General features: G+C 47.8%; 1 protein-coding gene and 1 long non-coding RNA gene across 2 annotated transcripts in view; one reads left to right on the top strand and one right to left on the bottom strand.

Moving 5' to 3' along the window:
• The window catches only part of Itpkb (inositol-trisphosphate 3-kinase B), a 96,164-nt gene extending 81,148 nt beyond the window's left edge, over positions 1 to 15,016 (bottom strand). The window contains exons 1-2 of the mRNA XM_076914609.1: positions 14,880 to 15,016; positions 12,308 to 14,429 (exon numbers count right to left, since the gene is read on the bottom strand). Of these exons, the coding sequence (XP_076770724.1) occupies positions 12,308 to 14,230 (1,923 nt within the window). The 5' untranslated portion in view covers positions 14,231 to 14,429; positions 14,880 to 15,016. The remainder of the gene's footprint in view (positions 1 to 12,307; positions 14,430 to 14,879) is intronic.
• A 923-nt stretch (positions 15,017 to 15,939) lies between these two features.
• On the top strand, positions 15,940 to 17,686 carry LOC143434748 (uncharacterized). The gene is made up of 2 exons (XR_013104500.1): positions 15,940 to 16,080; positions 17,349 to 17,686. It is a non-coding gene; the product is annotated as an uncharacterized LOC143434748 (long non-coding RNA).
• The last annotated feature ends 3,127 nt before the right edge of the window (positions 17,687 to 20,813 follow it).

Here is a 20,813-nt window from a genome sequence, read left to right as displayed (position 1 = left end):
GCGACACACAGCCTGCCTGTTCCAGCACCCAGCATCAGATATATCAGCATCAGAGCTCCTGAACCCCTTTATTTCTTAGAGGGAGAAGTGTCCAAATTAGAAATAATCCCTGGGGATCCTGCTTCACTTTCAAAGGGAGTCAGATGGTGGCAGATACAGGCCCAGCCTGAGGCTGAGGGTTGGTGCCATTGCTGCTGCTGAGACACGCAGTCACCATATACTGAGCATTTTGTGTCCAGATGGTCTGCTGGGCACTTCAAGTGTACCCTCACAGAAGACTCAAGAACCTTACTTGGGAACTGTCCATCCCATTTTATGGATGATAAAACTAAGGTATTGAAAGGTTAAGACACTTCTTCGAGATCACATGATAAGCAAGTGAGAGAGTTTAGTTTAGTTAGCCTCAATCCAGAGAATGGACTGTTGCTTCCTACCTGATCAGTCCTAATCATTTCCTGTGTGTTTCTTTATAGATTGAGCCTTGTAATATTTGTTGAGCAGAAGTCCCCTCTCTCCTTCCAGGTTGTATCCCTCTGATCAACTGACATAAGGTATGGAGAGCCCCAGACTCCACTTTAGCCTCCCAGGTGTAAGAGGGCAACCCAAACTCCACAGCTTCCATCAAGTGAGGTCCATTTTGTGTGAAGTTACACACACCCAGTCAGTCCTAGGGAAGGGGGCCCTCACAGAACCTCTGAATCCTGCACAGTCTGCTTGAGACTTCCAACAGAGATAACAAATTCATTACCTCTTTATGCTGTGCTCCGTACCCATTGGTGGCCATCTAAACCAACCAAACTTCCTGAGTTTCAGATGCCCACGTTGATTCCTTACTCATCAACACATACTTAATGAATGTGCTTGACCAGTGACAATACAAATTGTTCTTGAGGTCTACAAATCACGAGCATGCCTGTTGGCATCACTGTGTATCAGATAGTCAAGGACAGAGTCAGGATCTTCAGGGTAGGTACCAGCCAGCAGAAATGCCATGTAAATGCCAACTACTTGGGCGGCCACTAGAGAGAAGACATCCCAGATCCTAAAGAGACTGTAGTCCCACATCATCTGTTCGCACTGGCTCAGTGCTTGCCTTGGCCCATTCCTCTTTTGAGACAGCAATAAAAGTAGTGTCATAGTAATCAAAATTAAAACTAATTTAGGAAGGAAAGAATATATACTTTATTTGAGGCCAAACCAGCCCTAGAGCTTCCTCAGCTTTCAGAGGGCCACTGACAAGGGACTTCCAAATTGCTTGGAATTAGAAAGACAGCACTAGGAAATGGTTCCTGCTGTGGTGACTTGAGATGACAAATGAGAAAGGTGAAAGAGGAGAAAGAGTAAGAGGAAGAGGAGGAAGAAGAAGAAGATGATGACGAAGAGGAGGAGGAGGAGGAAGAAGAGGAGGAGGAGGAAGAAGAAGAGGAGGAAGAGAAGAAGAAGATGAGAAAGAAGAGGAAGAAGAGGAGGAGGAGGACAGGGAAGAAGATGAGGAGAAAGAGGAGGAAGAGGGAGAAGAGGAGGATGAGGAAATGAAGCCAGGATGCTATGGTCTATACCTGTAATCCCAGTACTTAGGAGGAGAAGGAAGGAGGACTAGCCTGGGATATAAGGCACCACCTCAAAAACAGACAAGCAAGCAAACAATAGCAAGAAGGGGAGAATGGTTCAGCCACCTCCTACAGCTGCAGCTCGCACAGGCCACGCTGTACAGCGACCTGACAGGCCTTTTAACAGTTTCTCAACCCTAACAGTGCCTACCCAGTCCTCCCAGCTTTAACACACAACGCCAGTGTGTTTTCCCTCCCTCAGCTCAGTGATCTGTGTTTCAGGATTATCTGACCCTGACAAAATCTCCTGGCCATTTCCTAAGTCACTGGCAGGCAGTTGGATTTTCCGTTTGGCATTGTTAGGAGGTTAAACTGTAAGTCACTGTAGTACACAGGCCTTTCTCCAGCTTCCTGCTATAGATTCAGGTGAGATAAGGGTTACAGAAGTAATACTCCCATGTTCCTGTCCCCCTGGGCCAGCACCCTGTCCCCACAGCTGGGGAGGCCCATGTTACTAAATCTGCCACTTAGATGGCTAGCTCAGGAGAAGTGAGTACCCACGTGTGCATCAGCAGGGGATTAGACAAACACCAGCTCCCACAGAACTGGGGAAGAAACACTTAGAGGAGAGACTGCCCAATTATACATTTCACAACCCCGTCATCAATCGCCATAGCAAGGAGAAAAACAAATTGAACTGAGCCTGGAAAGAATGTCAGCAGAAATTGGAAAAACACTTGCTGGGAGCTGCCCGGGGGGTGCAGTGACCTCCCTTGTGATTGCCCAGGTCCTACTAACAAGCTCAAGGCATACCAAAGAGACTACAGATCCAGTGGGGTAGACGGCCAGGCACTAGGCAATCGACTCACACCCCTCTAGAGCCACACCCACACTTCTAACCTCCATCACTGAAGCAGCCTGAACATTCCACACTGGGACACAAAAATGTTAAGCACTGGCCATATACAATGCAGAGCCGAGTCCTGGGAAGCAGCATAATCATTTGTCCTGATTAAATAGGTTGGAGGAAGAGCGGGCAGGATTTGGAGAACTCTTTAAGACAGTTAATGAGAGGAAACTGCATGCCAAGCCCAAAGCCAAGGGCAAAAGCACCTCATGCGTGCTCTCCCACGGTGCCTTAGGACTGGTTCTATAAAGTAAGGAAGAGGGATAACCTTCGGGAGGAGGGCCAGCCCCTGGCCTTGCATCAGCACGTATCATCTCCGGGTTAGGCCAGCCCTAATCTTGGTGAGCGGAAATAATCTCCACGTTTATGCTTGTCATCCTCTATCATTTCATTTTCCCTTTCTATCCAAATCTTACCACAAGAGTGAAAAGAAAGATGAACGGGCTAACAGTAAGCTCCAAGGCTTCCAGGACGGTGATGGCACCTAACCTCCACCACCAGCATGCCTGAACCAGTTCCTGCTCATTCAGAGATGGGGAAATGAAAACATACCTTCCTCCCACCCCAGATGAACTCATACACAAGAATGAATAGTAACCAGGGCTCACTAGTGCTGGCCATGCATAATACATTATCGTTCAGGCCTATAATCACAGCTACTAGAGAGACTGAAATAAGAGAATCTCTAATTCAAGGCCTGCCCGGACTACAAGATGAATCCAAAGCCAACCTGGGCAACTTAGTGAAACTTTGCCTCAAAATTAAAAGAAGGAAGAAGAGGAGGAAGAAGAAGAGGGGGAGGGGGAGGGGGAGGGGGAGGGGGAGGGGGAGGGGGAGGGGGAGGGGAGGGGAGGGGAGGGGAGGGGGAGGGGGAGGGGGAGGGGGAGGGGGAGGGGGAGGGGGAGGGGGAGGGGGAGGGGGAGGGGGAGGGGGAGGGGGAGGGGGAGGGGGAGGTCTGCAGACCTAGCCTTGATGTTGATTGCTTGCCTACCTTGCTTGCAGTCCTAAATTCCCATCCTGACATCAAAGAGATTGGTTCTGCTGCTAATCTCCCACATAGCTCCAACTTTTTGGTTATTTTAAAACTCCCTTTTTAAAAAATTTTTATTTTCTTTATGCACACATGTCATGGCACACGTGTAGGTTGGAGGACAGCTTCGTGAAATCCTTTCTCTCTTATACTTTTCCATGGGTCCCAGGGATTAAGTTCAGGCAAGCATCTGGTAAGCCATCTCACTAGCCCCTTCTCTCTCTCTCTCTCTCTCTCTCTCTCTCTCTCTCTCTCTCTCTCTTTCTCACTCTCTCTTGCTCTCTCACTCCCTCGCTCTTGCTCTTTCTGTAGTGCTGGGACTGGAACTCAGGACTTTTAGCATGTTGGGCAAGTCCATCCCCTGCCACAGTTGCTCAAAAAACTTGACAGACAGTTGGTCTAAAATGAAAGAAATCAAAATTCCAAGAAAAAAAAAATTAAGCTGTGCTGGCTAGTGTCCTGAAGAGAGATATCTTTTGCTGAGTGGGCTCCTATCACATGATAACAAATTAATATACTGTCCAAAAATATTAATAAGGGGGACAGCTATGATTTCTGAACATGAATTCTTTTGTTGACTAAGGAAATGAATATCCTGAACCAGGCCTTGCTGCACAAACCCTGGAAGTTCCTGCCTTTAAGTAGAAACTGCCGAAGGAGTCTCCCCCGAAACCATCCACTACGCAAATGTGTCAAGCTGACCTTGTTCCCTGACAAGCATGCAGAGCAGGCTCTTCTGTGAACCAAGGTCTACAGCCCTTCTCTTTAGAGCCCAAATCCTCAAAGAAATTCTCAACCCTGCATGTAGATACTAGGACTGAGGTGGAAGCTGAGACCAGCCTTATGCTAAGTAGCCATCGAAGCCATACCAAGGAACACCAAGTTCGCAGCTGCTGGAGAATTCCAATCTTTGAAAAGTATTTGACTCTAGCCTTTCAGCTGGAGGCAAATTATTCTGTGGGAGTGTGTCAGGCTGGAAGTGGACAGTGAGGTCTTGGAGATGCTACGGGAGACTTTCTTCCACAGAACCCAGCCTTCCCCTTCCCCCGCAGCACCCAGTCTTCCAACAATGCCATCTCTTTTTTACTGAGCCACTACTCTGTGACACTACACAGGACACTTTATCAACTCTGTGGGATGCAGCTCTCACTACTCCATAAGGCCACCCTGACTCTCACTAGTTCTCCAGCAGTTCATAGATCATATGTGGTCCAGGCGTCCCAAACCCAAGTCAGCTTGCTTAGCCCTAAAGCATCAGTGTCAAAGACCTCGGCAATGAACTTGCCTTCATTGTGAGGTTTTCCCTTCATGCATTTTCAAGACAGGTCAACACTTCTGCTATGGATAAATGTTAGATTTTCCATCTCTTTCTCATTTAACAAACATTTATTTTCCATGTTATTTTATTATTGTTGTTGTGTGCATATGCATGATTGTATGAATGTGCATGTGTAGTACAGTATTATGTGGAAGCCAGATGAGAACTGTGTGTGGGTCGTTCTCTCCTTCTGCCTTGGTTCCGGGGATTGAACTCAGGTCTCCGGGCTTGCACAGCAAGTGCCTTACCCACTAAGCCAGCTTTTTGAAAAACAGTTGGATCTTTAAAAGTGAGTAAGGAACCTATCCACTTAAGAAGCTATGTGAAACCGGCCCAACTTGAGATACATTCCGTGGGCAAGCACTAATCCCTGATGCTATTAAGTATACTCATTAATGCTTGCAGACAGGAGCATGTTGTCCTCTGAGAGGCTCCACCCAGCAGCTGACTCAGACAGATACAGACACCTACAGCCAAACAGTGGATGGAGCTTGGGGACTCTGATGAAAAAATCAGAGGAAGAATTATGGGTCCCCAAGGCGATAGGAACTCCACAGGAAGGCCAACAGCATCAGCTAACCTGGACCACTGGGGCTCTCAGAGTCTGAACCACCAAACAAAGAACATATGTGCTGGACCTAGGCCTCCCCGCACATGTGTAGCAGATGTGCAGCTTGGTCTTCATGTGGGTCCCAAACAACTGGAGCAGAGGTTATCCAAAAAGCTGTTGCCTGTCTGTGAGGTATGTTCTTCTAGCTGGGCTGCCTTGTCTGGCCTCAGTGGGAGAGGAAAAACCTATCCTCACAGAGACTTAAAGTTCCAGGGTAGAGGGATGCCCAAAAGAGGCCCCATCTGCTCAGAAGAGAAGGGAAGGAGGACGGGGAGAGAGGATTGAGGTGGGGGCTGACAGGGAAGGGGCAGTGAACTGGATATAAAGTGAATAAGTAAAAAAAAACAAAATTAAATTTAAAATACATTTAAAAGGAAGCTCATTTGTGAGTGTGAACATGAGTCCTGTGACAACGCTGAACATGTCAGGCCATGGACCTTCTTCTGTAAGATGTGACCATGGAGAAAAGAACTCTATAGCTTCCCTGACTGTACAGTCTTCGGGATAAGTAGACAATGTTCTTTATGGAACCAGGAGAAAACATTTTGCTATTTGTAATATAAAAATATAAAATGAGGTCACATATGCTTACGTGTCTTGTCTTTTGGCAAAGGAGACTTAAGCTGTTTTTATACTAATAGTTCACCTGAAAAGTGGATTCCAGCTACTGTGGCCACCAGTAAGACAGGATGGAGGGGGAAGACTCAGTGAGAAGACCACAAGATAAACAGGAGGATCTCAGCTTGAGGCCGGACAGAATTACACCAGTCAGGGCTGACTAGGACCTGGAGACCACAGTAGCTGACTCTTCCAGACTTCCAAGATGGCCGTCCACAGTCAGATGGACACCCCCTATGGTTCTTAAGGAAAAACTGAATGTTCTGCTCATGTTCTTGAAACCACCTGCAGGCCCATCATCAGGGTTGGGTCAGGGAGAGTATATGGCCATATGACACTCTCAAGGTCCTGCAAAATCCTAAAGGGGCAGGTGGCACTCTAGCAAATGCTTTGTAAAACCAAAGAGTTTACAGTTGGTAGGATGCAATGTCTTCCTCTGATTCATAAGAAGATAAAGGAGTCACAACACACACACACACACACACATACACACACACACATATATACACACACACATACACACACACATATACACACACACACATACACACACACACACATACACACACACATACACACACATACACACATACACACACACACATACACACACATACACACACATACACACACACACACACACACACATATACACACACACATACACACACACATACACACACATACACACACACACACACACACACACACACACACACACACACACACACAATCGCAGCAAACCCTGTCTCTCATGGAGCCTAGAGCACAATGCACATATCTTCAGTGCCAAGCTGTCTGCTCCTATAACCAAACCCATAGATTCCTCCACACTGATAACATGACCACAGTGCAGTTTATTTATTTGCTTAGTTTTGAGATAGGAGCTTGATACACAGTCCAGGCTGGCTTCACACTGATATACAGTCCAGGCTGCCTTCATACTGATATACAGTCCAGGCTGGCTTCACACTGGTACACAGTCCAGCCTGGCTTCACACTGGTATACAGTCCAGGCTGGCTTCACACTGGTATACAGTCCAGGCTGGCTTCACACTGGTACACAGTCCAGCCTGGCTTCACACTGGTATACAGTCCAGGCTGGCTTCACACTGGTACACAGTCCAGGCTGCCTTCACACTGGAAATCCTTTTGGATCAGCCTGGGTGGGGGGTTGCTGACATCACAGGCCCACACCATCACACCTGGCTTCACAAGGTAATTTAAAAGAATTCCTGAGTTAATTCTGAATCACCTGTTGATTATCTAAAATCTACAGAGGTTTTTCCACAAGATAAAATTCTTTCCATTAATTTTTTTTTTTTAAAAAAGTCTACCTTTAGGTGACTAAGTTGGTACCAGGCAAAATAAAACAAGTCTAAATACTGTTATCAATACCCCTAGGGATTTAAATAAACTATATAAGACGAATCTAATCTATAACTACTTTCAGCAAGCATGTACTAACAAAGTCAGAAAGGTGACTTGGTAGCAATCCAGCTCTTGCGAACAGAGCTCTGAGGATGAGATGTTATAGGTAAAATCCATTTCCCTGCAGTCAAAAGCTGATAGGCTATTTTCTTATTAAAATCTAAAGCAAGGTATGTCTCAAAACATATTTTGCAGAGTGTAAACGTTCTTACCAAAAGTGATGTTGAGAGTCCACCTTTCTTCCTCCTTCTCCATTTAATGAAAGAAAACTTTCCTCTCTGATAAGACAACACTTTGAAGGAACATTTTGGCTCTGTGTCACAAAGCCTGTTTCCAAACATTTGTATCTGGGGTGGGGGAGTGGGGAGTTAGGTTCTTTTTATTTGTAGCTGAAACGTATCCCTTAGGGTTAATGTTCTAGTATCCTATCAGCACAGTTCCTAAGAGCTGCGTGATTACAATAACAGCTTCAGTTATGGTGCTGAGGTTTTGTTCTGATGGTGCTTTTGGTCGATTCGTTGATTGGTTTGTATTTATCTGTTTGTTGTGTGTGTTTTTTTTTTTTTTTTTTTTTTTAATCTTTTCAATGTGAAGTTACAAAGAGCCGATCTTCTGGCAAAGGGAGGAAGAGAGACAGGGCCATCAGTCAACTGGCTTTAATAAAAGCACACATTTAAAGGTGCCTGATTTGGACCTTAGTGCCAAGGACCATGCCAAAGGATCCTTGTCACACCTCCAGACATGTTGACGCAAGCTTCACACCTACTAAGAGTGGAGCTGTGTCTAGAATTAAGTATTTGCAGAAAGTTGGGGTGAGACGGAGCCCCTTGAATCACCCTTGAGTTATGCACAATGGAGAAAGAGAAAATGGAGCCAGAGAGTCAGGGCCCTTCTGTGTGTGCCCTAGGTCCTGTTGCTTTTGAATCTTAGGTTTGTTTGTTTGTTTGTTTGTTTCATTTTTGTCAGATTAATCCCCAGAATCTCAGATAAATGACTCCAGGGCCCTTGGTTCAAGAATGCCGTGTGTCCAGACAGACAGACAGACAGATAGATGGGCCTCCCATCTTTGGGAAACAAAAAGTGCCATTTGAGCCCCACAGTCTGAGCCTTCAACATCTAAAGTTTCCAGAGCTGGAGTGATGCCTCAGCAGTAGGAGCACTTGGGGTTCCAGCAGACATGGAGTTTCTTTCTCAATACCCAAATCAGGCAACTCAGTCCCTCCAGGGTCCCCCACGTGCCCTGACGTCTGGCAGCACTTCCACACACTTGTGTTTACACACACTTGTGTTTACACACACACACATAAAAAATCAACCTTTTTAAATTTCCACTTGAAAGTGCTCACTGCTAGATAATCAAACATAAAATCGCCGCACACACAACCCTCTCAAACAGGTTACGTTGTGCTGTGTTTACAAATTCATTTTTCACTAAAAAGAAGCAAACTGCTTAATAGCCACCAGCTCTGCCATTAAAGAGCAAAGACACAAAATTCAGGTGGCACTTAAAAGTTGTGAACAGCAGGAGGCAGAGGCTCTCTGGTGGTCTGCTTCCTTACATAGTCTACAGGCACTAGACCACTGTTTTTTGTTACACACACACACACACACACACACACTTGGGGGGGGGTTGGGCTTTTTTTTTTTTTTCCGTTTTTCGAGTCAGGGTTTCTCTATGTAGCCCGGGCTGTCCTGGAACTCACTCTGTAGACCAGGCTGGCCTCGAACTCAGAAATCCGCCTGCCTCTGCCTCTCAAGTGCTGGGATTAAAGGCGTGTGCCACTGCCATGTGATTTATATGCTTTTTTTTTTTTTTTACATTTTAATTTATGAATTTTTGCATGCATACACGCATTTATGTGTTTGTGCATGTGTATATATATATGGGGGAGGGTAGATAGGTAAGTGTGCCTGCCATAGATGACTTGCTGGAAACAATTCTCTCCTTCTACCATGTAGGTTCTGGGTATCAAACTCAGGTCATCAGCCTGGTAGCAAGCACCTTTACCTGCTGAGCCATCTTGTTGACCCCTTGTTCCATTTTTGTGCATACACATTATTGACAGCGTAACTTTGGAACAAATAAGTCCAGTCTATTTTATAAGGTAAGAGGCCTCTGCGCTGTTACATCACACTCTCTACGTGGAATCTCGACGCCCCAGGCTCTTGAACAGAATGATCTAGGCAGATACGAAATGCTTGCTTTCTGCTATGCGAAAGAAGAAAGGGAGCAGCATCCTCGCTCAGTGCCATTTGGTTCTGTTCAGAGGTCAGAGAGCAGGAAGTGTGAATGGACCTGGATTTGATCTGCTGCGGGCTGATGCATGATTATTCCTTCCAAGCAAATTCCAAGTGTCTGATCCTTAAGACGTAGACATGCCGTCACACCGTGCCTGTACACTTAATCTCGAATGAGGCAGTATGCAACAGAGGGTGGGTGAGAAGGCTAGGCAGCTGTAAAAATCCTTCGGGTCTAGTTTGGCTCAGAGGGCCGGGGATGGTTGTGAGAACATGCCACTTCCAACCTACATGTTTGAGGTAGGTGTTAGTGTGTGTAAGCAATGCGAAGGTGAGGGCGAGCATGAGTGAGCGAGTGTGAGGGAAAGAGGGCAAGTGTGAACGTGCCCAGATGTAGTGCAGTAGAGCCGTGCGCCTAGAAATGAGTCCACGGAGAACTCAGAAGAGTGTGGAGGAAACACAAGCGGGGCCACTTTAGATGTCATCTGCCAAACATCGAAAGGACAACCGACAGGCCTACTCGGTCCATCAAGATGTCTAGCCTTTTGCAGACAAAATAGCAGTCTTGGGGAATGAGTGATTTTTGATCCAATGAGCAGACCATTTGGCGTTCCAGATAAGCTCCACCATCACGATTAACCTAAGAAGAGACCTCTGCTCACAGTGCAAGCTTTCAACCAAAGCGCAAAAGTCCCTAGGATTCCATAATTTCCAGTTGATTACCCACACTCATCTGACCCCAATGTGTATGCACACAGGCATACACATCATTCTCTCTCTCTCTCTCTCTCTCTCTCTCTCTCTCTCTCTCTCTCTCTCTCTCTCTGCTTCACATGCTTCAAGAGAGCAAAGCAGGCAGGGGATGTCTTTCTCCTTAACTTTGTGGGTGTCTAAAAGAACCTGTTCAAAGGGGAGGCAGAGTGGAACAGCCTCTCTTACCAGTTCCTCCCTGGTTACTTATCTGGTTTTAATCTGATAAATGAAGAAAAAAGTTTACCTGTTACTTGTTATTATTTATCTCCCCTTAACTCACTCCCAAACAAGACGCTGTTTTCAAACTTGCACGCACGGACTGTTTTGGCAAGCAGTGGGCAAGAGCTGCTCAGCTACCACAGAAAGGGCAGTGGAAACTACACAACAACTCAGAGCTACTCGGGTGTGCCAGCCGTGCTTGGGGTCTCAAAACAAATGGGGAGAAGACCCTTTCTTATTTACTAGTAACTGCTGAGCAGAGGGCAGAGAAACATTTCCCATCTGCCCTGTGACTGTCTGACTGTGCCACTGTCCCCTGCAGGCAGCCTGCCTGCCTGCCCTTTCTCTAAAGGTAATACGCTGTGCCTGGCAGCAGGTGCAGGATGCCTAGAGCCCTGTCCTGGCCCCCAAATGACAGGCTGATTAGGACTCCTGTTTGCAAACACATTAGTCTAGATTACCAGCAGAAAGCAGAGTTTCAGAGAAAGAAATTGCCGACCTTCAAAACTAGACTGTGATTTCTGAAGTGGAAGCTGGAAAGGATTGTGTTTTAGTGTCTAAAGTTTCTTAGTGAAGTGTGTTGAGTGGTACTGGAATGCACCCAGTAAGGATGGAGAAAGTTATTGGGGTACAAATGGGTGGAATCTCACATTCAAGATGAAACCAGAAGGCTACCAACTAAAGTACCACGAAGCTTTCCCCACAAGGAAGCCCTACAACCTCTTGCATGCCAGGTAAGGAAATTTCCCATCCTCCATGGAGAGGCAAGAGAAAGGCCATCCCGTTTTAAAAGAGCTAGTTTCAACAATTGCCTTCTAAAAGAAACTGATCTCAGCCAAAAAATGAGATTAATCACATAGTAGGGATGAACATCTGTCACTGCCATAGACAGACCAAGAGTTAGGGAAATGAACTCAAGCATACATGTAAAAATGTACCAGAAATGGACCTGTTCCAACGTATCCTCCTAATGAGGCACCATGTCCCTAACTCAGACAACTCAACTCAAATAATGAAGCGTTCTGCTACAAAGGAAAGTATCTACGTGGCTCAAAAGATACTTTTCCATTTATCTCATAGGTCACACTGCATATTAGTTATGTTGACTGACACTGCCAACTCCTGCCTAACTTACATGTGAAGCTCAATAGTTACTCAAACCATAGATCACACAACCACATCTTCAGAGGTCAGGGGCCTGTCACTGAATCATATCAATCACATTTCTGCCTAGGAGTGGAGGCTGAGTTAAGCCAATAGATATCCTGTCAGCTCGAATAAACCATGAAATTAAGTCTTTTACTCCATCAAGTAAGAGCAACATGGAGTATCTCTGGTCACCGTTTTTGGAAATTGGGAAGATTTATTATGGTTGACATACATGAATTTTACGTTCCTTCAAACCCATTTTTAAAGACATGTACAGTGAGAACGGCTCACACTCACTGCCCAGTCTAGAGTGTTTGGCAGACTGTGCCCACAACAAACCTGCCTGTAGAGAAATACTGTGACTATCGTGAGCCCTGCTCAGTGTCTTTACCGCTCAGCAAGAAGTAGGAAACCCAGGAGAATGCACAGTGCATCCAAGGTCTGCTGAAAGCATGAATTGTAAAACCTGCTCCACAACACTCACCACTCTGGGCTTCTGCTGGTCCAGGGTATGCAAAAAGGCTGAGTTGGGGTCCAGAGTGCGTTCAGGGTCACTGGAGATGTCCTCCTCCGAGTCCTCATAGGAAGAGGAGAAGCCAGTGGAGGAGGCTGAGGAGGACGACAGCTTCCTGAGAGGCAGGGGCCCCCGAGGGCTTCCTTGGCTCTCCTCTAATCCTCCATCCTCCTGAGCACCCATATCTGTAATGATGACTGCAGGGATGCCCGGGATGTTGCTGGGGCTGCAGGCCTCTTTCAAGGAGGCCTCATCCTTCTGGTCTGGAGGCATCTCTTGGCAGCTAGGGTGAGCATCTCCGTCTCGCAGCTGGCTTCCCCAAGTCCCCTTCAGCTGTACCCCTGTGTCACACGTCCAGATCAGGGGAGCTTCCTCCACAGCACTGGGCCAAACTATGGACCTCTCAGGCTGCATCCCCATCCTGTCCCCGGGGAAACACTGGAGTTCTTTCAAATTTGTTGCTACTTCCCCAGGTGGTAAAGGTTCCAGCATTCTGTCACAACGAATTCCTGCTTCCACATCCCTGCTCCCTGGCTGTGCTGTCTGGCTGCCCCCAAGCAAGCCCAGTGCTGGAGCCCCTTCTCTCACACTGTCCAGGGGCTGCTGGGGTCCTCGGATCCCCGGGATCCTACTTCCTCCCTGCTCAGGCCCTACGGAGCCTAGGTCTCCAGGCAGTCTAGACCATCTCGGGTCCTCCGAGGGCTCTGAGCTTTGGGCATTTACAGTCCTCTCTTCTGGTCTTTTGATGACTTCAGGTGTCCAGGAGCCCTGCCCACCAACAGAATGAATTCCTCTTCCCACCGTTCCAGGAGGTTCTCTCATGTGGGTCCAGACAGGCTCTGGACCTGAGCCGGTCTCCCTGCCCAGAAACTGCCCCCGCCTCTCCATCTGGACCTCCCAGGGGTTCATGCCCCCTAGCTCACAGGCTGCATCCATAAGGGCAGAATCATGTCCAGGGTGTGGTCCGGCGGATGTGGCTGAAGCTGCCACTTTAGTGGCCAATATTAAGCTAGTTCCAAAGCGCTCCAGTGAGGGAGCAACCCTCTTGTCAATTTCCATGGGTGTGGGTGAACCACAGCGAAGACTGGCCGGGGTACCTCTTTCCATTCTCACTGAAGTAGATGGACTCTGAGTCCCTAACCTGGTCGGGCTGGCTGGGCCTAAAAGAGGGACCACTCCCTCCTTGTTCTTTGAGGGGTGTGTGCTGAGTCTGCTTTTCCTCCCGGAGTTGGCATCTGGGGTCTCTGTACATTGTTCTCCCCAGGACTTTGTTCTCCGTTCCTCACTTGGGGAACACGGAGCCAAGACCCTTCCCGGGGGCTGGCTGCTGCTTCGGAAGGGACACGGGGAGGGCGAACGAGCCCTACCCAAACGCGGGCTTCGGGGCGCTTGAATGGCAGAGCTCTGTGCCTGGATTTGCGCCTCGAACATGCCCACTTTCTGGTTCACCTGCACATTTTGCAATTCGCGCTGCAGAATCCGCAGCTTCCTCTGGGCCTCCTCTGGCCCAGGTGGGGAGAGGACGCGGGCCGCCGCCACCTGCTGCGAGTCCCCTCGCAGGCGGCCAGCCCAACTGGGACTACCCACGCCACTGCTGCTGCTGCTGCTGTTGCTGCTGCTGCTGCCACCTCCGCTGCCGCTGCTACTATTCAGCCTGCGCCGGCCGCTGCGCCAACCCCCAGGACTCCCGGGTTCCTCCAGCGACAGCGACTCTGCTGGGGGGAAGAGAAAGGAGGCGCCTCTCCCAGGGCTGAAGACGCTGCCGGGGCTCAGCGCGGCCCTCCCGGAGGGCTGAGGCGTCTCGCTGCCGCTGGGCCGGGGGCCGCCACTCTTGAGCTCGTTGGTGCTGTTCATGATCACCAGGCTATTGAGGGCATAGCAGTACACAGCCATAGTACTGGGTCCGCCCGCCGCCGCGGCTCTCCGTCCCGCTCCACCGCCGGCACCTCGTCCTCCCGCGGCTCCCGGTTTAGTCCCGGAGGCCCGGCGGCCGCAGCTCCACGCGCCGATGGAGCAGCATGGCCTAGGCGGCCGGCACGGAGCAAGATCGCGGGCTCGGCCTCCGCCCCAAGCTCCATAAACGATTTCGCAACTGTGTAGACACAAGGAGAAAAGTCAGAATTCCCGAAGGCATCAAGGGAGGCTGGCGAGAGCACACCCGCAAAGAGCAGAGGAAGCCCCGGGACCCCAATCTGCTGAGGACGGGTTGCCCCTGGATGTCTAGCCTACAGGGGTTGTGATGCTCAGTGGGGAGGCATGCCGGGCCGCCTCGATGGCCTCTACTCGTATTTTCCGCCGTGGTCCACCTCCCCCAGCTTGTGATACGCTCCAAGAACACTTGAATCCCAAATTCTGAAATTAGTCTCGGTAGCCACGCGGATGGACGAGGGAGGAGGTGCAACTCGCTGGTTCCCTCCGCGAGGCTAGCCAGGTTCCCTTAGCCAGAGCAAACATCGGCGGTCGGTCGAGGATGACAGGCAGCTCTGCTCCACCCTCTCAGGACATCAGAGACCAAGTCACAGGCAACCTGACCCGGACCTACCTTCCCCAAACCGCTGCTGGAGCCGAGACCTGGAAGAGGGCTTGTGTGCCCGCCGTTTTTTTTCTGATCCTGGACTCAGGGCTGTGTCTCTCGGCCTATGAAAGGCCTGGGAGAGCGCGGGGGGTGGGGTGGGGGCAGCCCAGGCACTTTTCAGCACTAGCCTTGTTGTCTGTCTGTCTCCAAACAAGTGTGTTTTGTGAATGTGGGCACGCGTGCGCGCCAGGGACTAAACTCTGCAATATCCAGCACTGGAATCAATCCTGGAGGCTCCCTACTGTCCCCTCACACCCTGCAGCGTGTGTGTGTGTGTGTGTGTGTGTGTGTGTGTGTGTGTGTGTGTGTGTGTGTGTTTGGGAGGCGGGTACATGCCCGCAGCTACTCAGTCCCGCGCGCATCCTGTTAGCGAGAACCCGGCTGCCCCTGTAGCCTCCGGGACCCACACCCCTCGGAGGAACTCTGGGCTTCCTTGCACCGGCAAGCAAAGAAGGCAAGGAGGCCTTCTAATTGTGCAGGCCTGAGAATCTGCAGCCCTCCGGAGTCCGACATGCTAAGCCCGGGAGTAGCGCGGCCGGTCGAGGGCAGGGCCTCGCGCATCCCGGACAGCCTCGCCTGGCGCCAGCGGAGCCGCCCGGCAAGCCGAGCCCCAGACGCCCGCAGCGCGCCGAGGAGGTGGCGCGGCGCGGCGGCCCGGAAGGCGGTGGGAAGTCGAATCTCCTTCCTCTGCCCACCAAGGCCACTGCACGCTACAGTCCCAAACCAGCCTCCCTTCTCAGTGGCTCTAGCCCTCCCCTCCATGCTGTGCTTGGACCCCGGAACACCCAGAGGAACCCCAGCACAGATGGAGCGGAAAGAGGGTTCAGAGACAAGGGCCAGGAAGGAGCCGCCACGCTTACCTGCAATTGCTCAGACTCCCAGGTCCCGTGCAGGCGACATGCCCCGGGGACTCCGGGCTCGTACAGACCAGGTGGCTTAAAGTTTGGGGGAAAAAAAAGAAGAAGAAGAAGCTCCTAAAGGGTTTCCGCAACAACTTATGGAAGACGGAAAATGTGGGGTGCTGCAACGAGGCTGAATGTACCGGCGGCGCAGGAGCTAGGCGACCCCGGAGGAGGCACTGCCAGGCCGACCCTGTGCTGCTCAGTGCTTGGTTGGAGACACTACGGCTGTCAGCGTCTGCTCCCGGGTACTTCAGTGTTTGTTCAACGTAAGATTTAAAAAAAAAAAAAAAAGTTGGGGGTTGAGGGAGGAGGCAGAAAGGCGGGGGCTTGGGGGAGGAAAGCAGGAAGGAAGTTGTGAGCCTGTCTGGGGTTGAACTCAGCGGAACAAGTTTTTCTTTTCTTCTTTTTTTTTTTTTTTTCTATTGCTTGGCAAACCGAGGGAGGGAAACACTTAAAAAAAAGTTTCCATTGTTAGCTAACAAAAAAAAAAAAAAAAAAAAAAAAAGGCTTTAACTTCTGCGGGTTAAAGATATACGATTTATTTTCCACCCCTCGACCAAAGTTTGCTGGTGTCTAGTTTTATGAAGCTACTTTTGAAAACTGTTTTTAATAAAGTTTTGAGCATTAGTGCTAAACAAAGCTGCTAGTGGGGGAATTTTTTAGCATTGAAAGGGGTAATATTCTGCATAAACAGCATGTGTACTTATACACTACAATAGGCAACTTTTACAAGGTACATTGCATATTCTGCAGGGTATTATTTGCAAAGTTGCAGGTTTTAATGCATGGGGGGGAAGACTGGTTGGGCTGTGAGCTGCTGAGAGGCTTGTAGGGTAAGTGCTACGTGTGTGAAGGGGCTTTGCGTTAAATGCTTACCTATAAATGCACACAGACACTGTGCTGTTCCAATATGTTTGCATTCAATTCTCAAAGTTATTTTAAGAAAAAGCAGAGTCCTGGGGCCAAGGCCCGATCAATCAATCTCTTAAACCACTTGCTTAGTCTCCTGTGAATTTACTTTTCTGCATTTTCAAGGGTTCCACTCCACCCTCAAATAAATGGGGGGGGGGGAGCACCAGGCAACACTAGAGGGCAGGGGATACTCCCTGCCCCCATACATACACACTTATGCCCCACCCGGCACTGCAAGTGTGTTTTGCATAATTCCCTAAATCTTAAACTCTGGCATTTAGTGGGAACAGGGAAACACAGCTGTGAGGCTTAGGAGATTTAAGAATCCAAAGCGTGAATCCGCCCATAGATCCTGATTAGCCAAAACTCTGATGGAAAACCTGACCTCCTGTAGCAGGCAGACAGCTTACTTGTTTATGTAACAATACCGTTGAAGTGAGCAAAACAACCTGCTGCTTGGTCAGGAAAAGACTCAAGCAAATTCAAAACCAAGAGTCCTTCCAGCCAAGAATTCCTGGAATCAGACAAGTCCTTTCTGTTTTTGTTTTTTTGCTTTTGTTTTGTTTTTTTTCTAAACATACCCTGAAAGGCTTGAACCTGATTTCTCTCTCACCTTCAATAGGGCTGAATAAAGATTCCCTGGCATTTGTTCTAGTGTTATCCTGAGACAAAGAAGCAATCTCTATCTACACTCCCGATCGATCCTTTGGTCCCTAGTGGCAAGAAGAGGAGTTATCCAACCCAGAAGACTCAAGCTCTGAAGTCTGAGAGATGATTGCCCTAGGAGATGCCAAGGACCATGACAAATGCCTCAGTAAAAGCAACTGAAGAACATAGCAAAGCTCACACGAGACACAGAACTCTACCTTGCAGGCCCCTGAGAGGTTGCTGTCATCGCTCATAGGTGATTCAATCAAACGTCCCTAGCTGAGAAATAAAGGTTTCTGGAATGTGCCCTTAGCCTCTGAGTAATCCTTGGCCAACCAGCTGCTGTCAGATAGGACATATAGATGGGGCTACTGGCTTGGATCCTGGATAAGGGAGACTGGATGATAGTCCTAACCATGACACCGAGAGGATTTAGCTGGTGAAAGTCATCAAATAGGAAGTCAGCATTCTACTATCTATTCATCCTACCATAGAATCTGGCTGACTCCCACAATGTAAAGCATATGTAACATTTCAGTGTGGTGTTTGCTATTTCCAGGTACTGGTTTAGGCACGTCTTGAATATGTATGCAGGACTGAGGACATAGTAGGGGTAATGGAATGCCTTCCTAGCATACACCATGTTCTGCGATTGATCCTTGGCACCGCATAAACCAGGCTTGTTGGCCTGGTGATGTACCTGTAATCCCAGCACTGTGGTGGTAGAGGCAGGAGGATAAGAAGTTCAAAGTCACTATTAGCTACATAGAGTTTGAAACCATCTTTGGCTACCTGAATTCGTCTCAGCAACCCCTCTCTACCTCTAACACACACAAAAGAGAAAAAAACACAATTTGCATATTGTCAACCTTATAACAACACTGTTGGGTAGGCGTGGTTACAGGCTGCATTTACACAAGCAATTAAACTCCAAAGCAGCAAGCAACACATGCTACCGGGTTCCACAGCTGGTAAAGCTTGATCAGTGCCAGTGTGGATTACTCACAGGCTCCATGCTTGTTGCTACTCCTTACACCAGTTTTTTACAACTAGTTACTCCCTAACTTTTCTGAGACCTCCATTTGCTCACTTTTGGTTTGGGATTTTACCGATCAATGCTATAAAATTAATACGTAAAAAGAGCGGTGGTGTAAAATCTTTAGCTAGCATCATCCTTAACAGTGAAGGACTGGGCAGATGCGCTCCACTGTAAGGAGGTTAGGTGTCTCTGCTTACCACTCTTGTTCAATGCTGTACTTGAAAAGCTGAACTAGCCAGCATGTGTCTATAATTCAAACATTCCCATTTCAAATACACTGCAAATGCAAAGCCAGTTTGAACTATGTAACAACCTTGATGTCCTGGTCAGTGTTGTCACACAAGAAAAACAAATAAAAGACATTTAAGGTGAAGTAAAGCTATTTTTTTTTAAAAAAACACAATATGTGTGTTGCCAGAAAAATCTAGTGAAATTTATAAAAAGCTATCAGAAATATGAGTAAATTTAGAAAATGTGTTATATTTCTGTTGTTACTAAGAAAGAGCCACAGCCCAGTTAGTTGGAACAACAGAGATTTGTTTTCACATAGTTCTTGAGGGTAGAAGTGTGAGACTAAGGTAACAGCAGGCTTAGTTTCTTCCAAAGCCTCTCTCCTTGGCTTACAGATGCCTTTCTCTTTCCTGGATCTTCACATGATCTTCCTCTGCATGTGCCAATGCTGTGATTTCCTCTTCTTGTAAGAACCCCTGTCCTATTAGATTAGAACACACCATACCTAATACCTTAGTTAGGGTTTTCATTGTTATGAACAGACACCACGACCAAGGCAACTCTCATAAGGAAAACATTTAATTGGGGCTGGCTTACAGTTTCAGAGGTTCAGTATATTCAAACCATCACACCTACTTTAACCTTAACTGCCCTTTAAAAGATCCACCTTTCTCTTGTAATCTCATTCTGAGGCACTGAAGTTAGGACTTGACCAAATGATCATGCCACAGCAGCAAGGCTGAGAGAAGTAAGAATGGTAAACCCTGCCAATTGTATGCCTCACAGACATTTAAAATGTTTAAAATAATAGTACTTTGTAATAATGCCGAAGACTGTCACATACTTAGGGGTAAACATGAAGAAGCATGTATATGATCTGGAGGGAAAAAAACATAACAGTGCTGAGAAAAAAAAAAAAAAGACCTGAAAAGATGGAGAGATAGACCATGCCCATAGGTTAGACGTTAACTCAATATTCTGTTTTTAAACCAATTTGTTTATTTTATGCATGCAAATACATTGTCACTGTATTCAGACACAGCAGAAGAGGGCATCAGATCCCATTACAGATGGTTGTGAGCCACCATGTGGTTGCTGGGAATTGAACTCAGGATCTCTGGAAAAGCAGTCAGTGCTCAGCCAATGGTTAGCTGAGCCATCTCTTCAGTCCAGTTCAATATTCTTGATGCCAGTTCTCAGATTTAATAACAGATGCAATGTAAGCACAGTATCCCAGTAGTTTTTTTTTTTTATTTCATAAGCATCATAGGGAAACACAAGAATTTAAAAAGACAAAACAGCCTTGACAAAGAAGGAAATAGAAAAACTAACATCACCTGCTGTCTAGAGTTACTTTAAAGTTACTTTAAAACTCAAGGCTGGAGAAATGGATCAGCAGTTAGGAGCACTGACTGCTCTTCCAGAGGTCCTGGATTCGATGACCAGCAACCACATGGTGGTTCACAACCATCTGTAACTCCAGTCCCATGGAAACCAAACCCCCTTCTGGCCCCTACAAGCACTGCACATATATGTGAACACATACACACATTCAGGCAAAACACCCATACACATATAATAAGATGGGGGGAAAGATCTCTAAATGTAGAAACATGAAACTTCCATGAGAACACATAGGAAGCTGGCTCAGCTGGGAAAGCGCCTAGCAGGCACAAGCTAGGTTTGAACTCTAGAGCCACATAAACTAGGTGTGGTGGCTTGTGGCTGTGGTGGCTTGTGGCTGTAACACACTGCACTAGTGGTGGAGGTAGCAGGGTCAGAAGTTCAAGCTCACACTCTTGCTGCATAGCACATTCAAGGCCAGCCTCTTATACACAACACATTGTCTCAAAAAGAAAAGCAGAAATCTCTCTCTCTCTCTCTCTCTCTCTCTCTCTCTCTCTCTCTCTCTCTCTGTGTGTGTGTGTGTACGTGCATACATTCGTGCTTTTGTGTGCATGCGTGCGTGTGTGTGTCTGTGTGTGTTATGTAGATGTCCTTATGGGTGGATAGATGTACACATGTGCATTTGGAGGTCAAGGTTCAATGTAGATCTCTCTTTCTTCCTTTCTTGTTTTTTTCAGACGCGGTCTCTCACTACCCTGGTATAGCTAGACTGCTAGGTGAGTTTCACAGATCCACCTCCTTCCATAGGCCCCGCCTCTAGTA

The sequence above is a fragment of the Arvicanthis niloticus genome, chromosome 16 (genome assembly GCF_011762505.2).
Source record: "Arvicanthis niloticus isolate mArvNil1 chromosome 16, mArvNil1.pat.X, whole genome shotgun sequence".
NCBI classification, from domain to species: domain Eukaryota; kingdom Metazoa; phylum Chordata; class Mammalia; order Rodentia; family Muridae; genus Arvicanthis; species Arvicanthis niloticus.
This window is presented reverse-complemented; position numbering and strand designations above follow the sequence as displayed.